At 34.8% G+C, this 4,119-nt stretch overlaps 1 protein-coding gene across 1 annotated transcript in view; it reads right to left on the reverse strand.

Annotated features, from left to right (window-relative positions):
- Positions 1–3,906, reverse strand: part of LOC104410735 (bifunctional heparan sulfate N-deacetylase/N-sulfotransferase 3-like) — a 15,408-nt gene extending 11,502 nt beyond the window's left edge. Inside the window, exons 1-3 of the mRNA XM_010020986.1 lie at positions 3,652–3,906; positions 1,621–1,717; positions 733–856 (exon numbers count right to left, since the gene is read on the reverse strand). Coding sequence (XP_010019288.1) covers positions 733–856; positions 1,621–1,717; positions 3,652–3,906 — 476 coding nt within the window. The remainder of the gene's footprint in view (positions 1–732; positions 857–1,620; positions 1,718–3,651) is intronic.
- Between the last annotated feature and the right edge of the window lie 213 nt (positions 3,907–4,119).

A 4,119-nucleotide genomic window follows, 5' to 3' on the forward strand; every position in this document is an offset into this window, starting at 1 on the left:
AGGGAAAGGAAGAAGATAAAACATCAGTAATCTTTTACTGGTGCTTCCCCACCATTACAGCATATTACTGCTTTTCATCTTGTGCTTCAGAATGCAGCACTTTCTGAAAGAGAAATCAAGAATGACCTTTCGGGTGTCACTATGTTTGGCGATACCCTAGTAGCCATAGAACATGGCAGGAGTGATATATACTCTTTTTCAGCACCACTTACTAACCCTGCAGAGACACTAACGTTCTCCTTATTATCTGATCCTTGAAAAACATTTTGAGAGGCCTTCCCCGTCCCCCTTTTACCTGATTGCTATATTGAAATCCTATTCGAAGGAAAAAAAAATACCTCTCCCTGGTATTACTTTAAGAAATAAGTTTTCCAACAGGAACATAATTTTGCCTACATATATCCAACTAACAACCATTACTTTCCCAAGTTCAAAGGCACATGTAATGAGAAATATATATTACATATATATTTCATATATATATTACATATGTATACATATACTGTCCTGCATATATTAATAAATGAATATTCACAAGAAAACCTGACAAAAATTAGTGCATTTATAATATTCAGTAATAAGATTGCTATTCACTTGCATTTATCATTTTAGAAGGACACTGATGGTCTTTTTTTATCTCACTCTCTATATAAACCATTACCCACAGTAATGTCATTTTTGTATTGTTCACAATATATAAACTTTTATATTTATACTAATAACCCATCTTACCAATCAATCCCCCTGTGGTAGTTATTTCTATTAAAGAACTGTACCTCCTCAAAGGTTTTTGGGCTGGGGGAGTTACTAATGATGGAAGGATGCATGACCAGGAACAAATACAAAGCTGTGGTACCTGCAAACAGGACAAAAAAATCCAAGATTAAAAAAAATAAATTAACACATACATTTTTTGGAGGGGTCATACTCCTAGATGGAATACTAGTTTTATTCTATTTCATTTCAGTGACAGGATGCTGATTGGTATCACCTAAGAATCTGTGCTTTCTGTGCTTTTAAACTGATGACATTTAAAGAACTGTAGATAGTTAACACAGAAACTGGACTGCCAATGCCGAAATCGGCTTTTCACGATTTTAGTAACTGTGTTTTAAAAACAATTACTGTTTTTTATGAGACTGTCACCAAAAAAATTTAAAAATTTTGCACTCAGTAGCTACTGGGGATTGCAAATCAAACTGTCCATTAGGAACTTCTTGACTTGAAAAAAATGCTATGAAATAACAAGTTTCTATAAACAAGACACTTGTGGGACAGACAAGAACTTGCAGTTAAGAATCTACAATTTGAAAAATGGCTGTCCTTTTGTCCTTCCACATCGACAAGATCTTGTCTATCTTGTTGATCTCTTTATCAGTGTTACTCATTTTGACATAGAGCCAAAAAAATTTGACACACACCTGAACCCTGCATTTTCAATATATGTACTGTCTGTTGTTGTAACTTACATTATTATACTGTATTTGAATATCTGAAAATTAAAATATGCTAATAGATGATCAAGAACTCTGCACAGTATTCCAAGTAAAAATTGACTAATTGGTATAATTATTTCATCTCACACACAGTCTATATTGTTCAAGTACAACAACATCTCACCAGTTTTCTGGGGTCCTACAACCAAGAATTTTGGTAATCGATCACAGGTTTTTTCTTTCGACCAGATATCTTTGTGCCGTTTGTCATCACAGGGATTCTAAAACAGAGAAGAACAACTAAGAATTTCATGGGTAACCAGATTTTTTACTAATGTACAAATATTCTTACCTAAAAATATTATTTTCCCTTATGACAGAAAACCATGCTATGTATTAAACTATTTCAGTGACTCAGAAATGTATCTGCAATGTAACTAGGCCAGAAACTGTATCTTCTAAGTGCTTGCTTGGGGTTTTTTAATGAGACAAGTATATTGAAGAAATGTAGTTTTCATTCTCCACGTATATAGTTGCTCTGGCTATCCAATACACCCTGGGACAAGATAATTTCTCCTATGAAATGTCAGTATGTTCAGTGGATCCCAAATCTTAAGTTGTGGGAATAATTCAAAATCAATTGTTCAATTACATACAAGATAGGAAGGCTTGAAATTGCTAATGAGTTATCTAGTTACCGATGTTTTCTTTCACATTACTGCAACAGCTACCACCCTATCCATGCTGTAGTTTTTAAACTGAAATAATAAATTAGTTATAATTTGTCTTTCCATTCACAAATACGTATTCTGATCCTCCAATTCGAATCAGTACGTAACACTGAATCTTGATTTTTTTTTTCATTTGCTGCTTTACAACTGAAACACTTTAAATTTGTTTTAGAAATGCTACTTGCTAACAGTTTTTGATCCGTTGTTTGGCAGTACTGCACTAAGATGGAATTTAAAAAAATCTAACTGCATTCAGATTCATGTGCATTACCATCAAAACCCCCCACATTCAGTATATAATAGTCACTGTTACTTATAAAATGCCTTTTCTAAGTAACACTAATACTTCAAGTCACCTGGCTACAGGCTGATTTCCATTTTTTAAATTCATTCTCCCTTAACATTATGCAAAATCCTTGACTTTTTTCCTCCTCGTTCAATATTTTATTCAATAACAGCATGAATTTAAACATGCATATGTAAATCCAAATTTGCAATCTCACACTCAGATTCTAAATTGGTAATTCAGTATCCAACACTAGAAAATATTTGAGTAAGCAAGCTTAAATACATTTTTATGTTTGGTTTAGTAAAGTTTGTTCCTTAGAATATTTCTACCAAATACCCTCAACAGGATGGTATTTGGGATACATACTGTCACTGTAAGGACACGTGTATCTACAGCACTTGGACATTCCACTGAATTGGTTGAACCGTCACCAAGCGTACGCAAAAAGAACACAACAGGGTTCACCACTTGCTGCATTTGTTTCCCTTTAGGGCCTGTGCTCTTAGTGCTGGATGATGGGCTGAAGATATGTCAACTGCAAGGTTAGTGCAGGCTTCAGGCTTAATGGGTCTTCATATTCCTGATATTTTCAATTTACTCACTTCCAAGTGCAGGATAATCAAGCAGCAGAGTTGATAATATCAATGTATTATGTGCTGGTAAACTTGTTTGGGCAGTTCTCAGCCTTTTGTGAATAAGTTTCTCATTTATCTGATCTATTTTTACTTGGCTAGTCAGTTTTAACATTAAGGTAGACATGGTCTTAATGCTCTTCTCTCTATTTGGATGCTCTCTCCTCCTCACACCCTTGAAGAAAAGTTCATTTCTTTAATGGCCAATTACTAAAGCACACATATACATTTCTCTGTCAAATGCTTCACACGTTAGCTCCAAAAGGAGAAGAGAAATACATCTTTCCTGCATCTCCCGCATTTCTAAAAGCAAGTAACAAATAAAATGAAAGATAATTTTAATTACACACCTAATACATATTAATTTCACAACCTTTTATGGAGATTTACGTGATGGGAAACAATCAAATACACCGAAGTGTCAGTAAGCTGCTTTATGTAACCAACTAGTAAACCTGAAAATATTACTACTTTTCTCTACAAGAAACAGAAGCAAAGAACTTCACAAAAACCATCATCAAGATGATATTTCTTCCAATCTCTTCATCACCAAACCTGCCTACCTGCCAGAGAGGGTCCTTCTGCTCAGGGAATAGTTCAAAATACTTGTGAGCCAGCTGAACAGGAGGAAGAGTTTGCAGTTTCAGGTTTGTCCAGGTATGAACAAAATTGGCCAGGTTCACAAAGGTGTATAATCCCAGGCGGTCGTTTCCATAATTAGACAAATGTGTCATGAAGATGCTGATCTTTAGAAACAAAATAGAGAGCAGACATTGATTCCTTGTATCACTAGATGGCAGTGTAACCACAGACAACATCAATTTAAATTGCCTTTTGCTCAGTGCTGCAAGACTTTGATCACATTCACACAGATCTTGCTGTCCTTGCTCTTTGTTGAATTACATCCTCCTTCTCAAGTCAAGTCCATGCAATCAATGAAGAAAACCGAAGGATAAGTACTACGAGCTCTGTATGAACTAGATTATACAATCCTACCCTGGGGTTGTACAATATTTACATAATGTTTATGT

This window comes from Nestor notabilis, unplaced genomic scaffold, assembly GCF_000696875.1.
Source record: "Nestor notabilis isolate BGI_N333 unplaced genomic scaffold, ASM69687v1 scaffold14788, whole genome shotgun sequence".
Lineage (NCBI taxonomy): Eukaryota > Metazoa > Chordata > Aves > Psittaciformes > Psittacidae > Nestor > Nestor notabilis.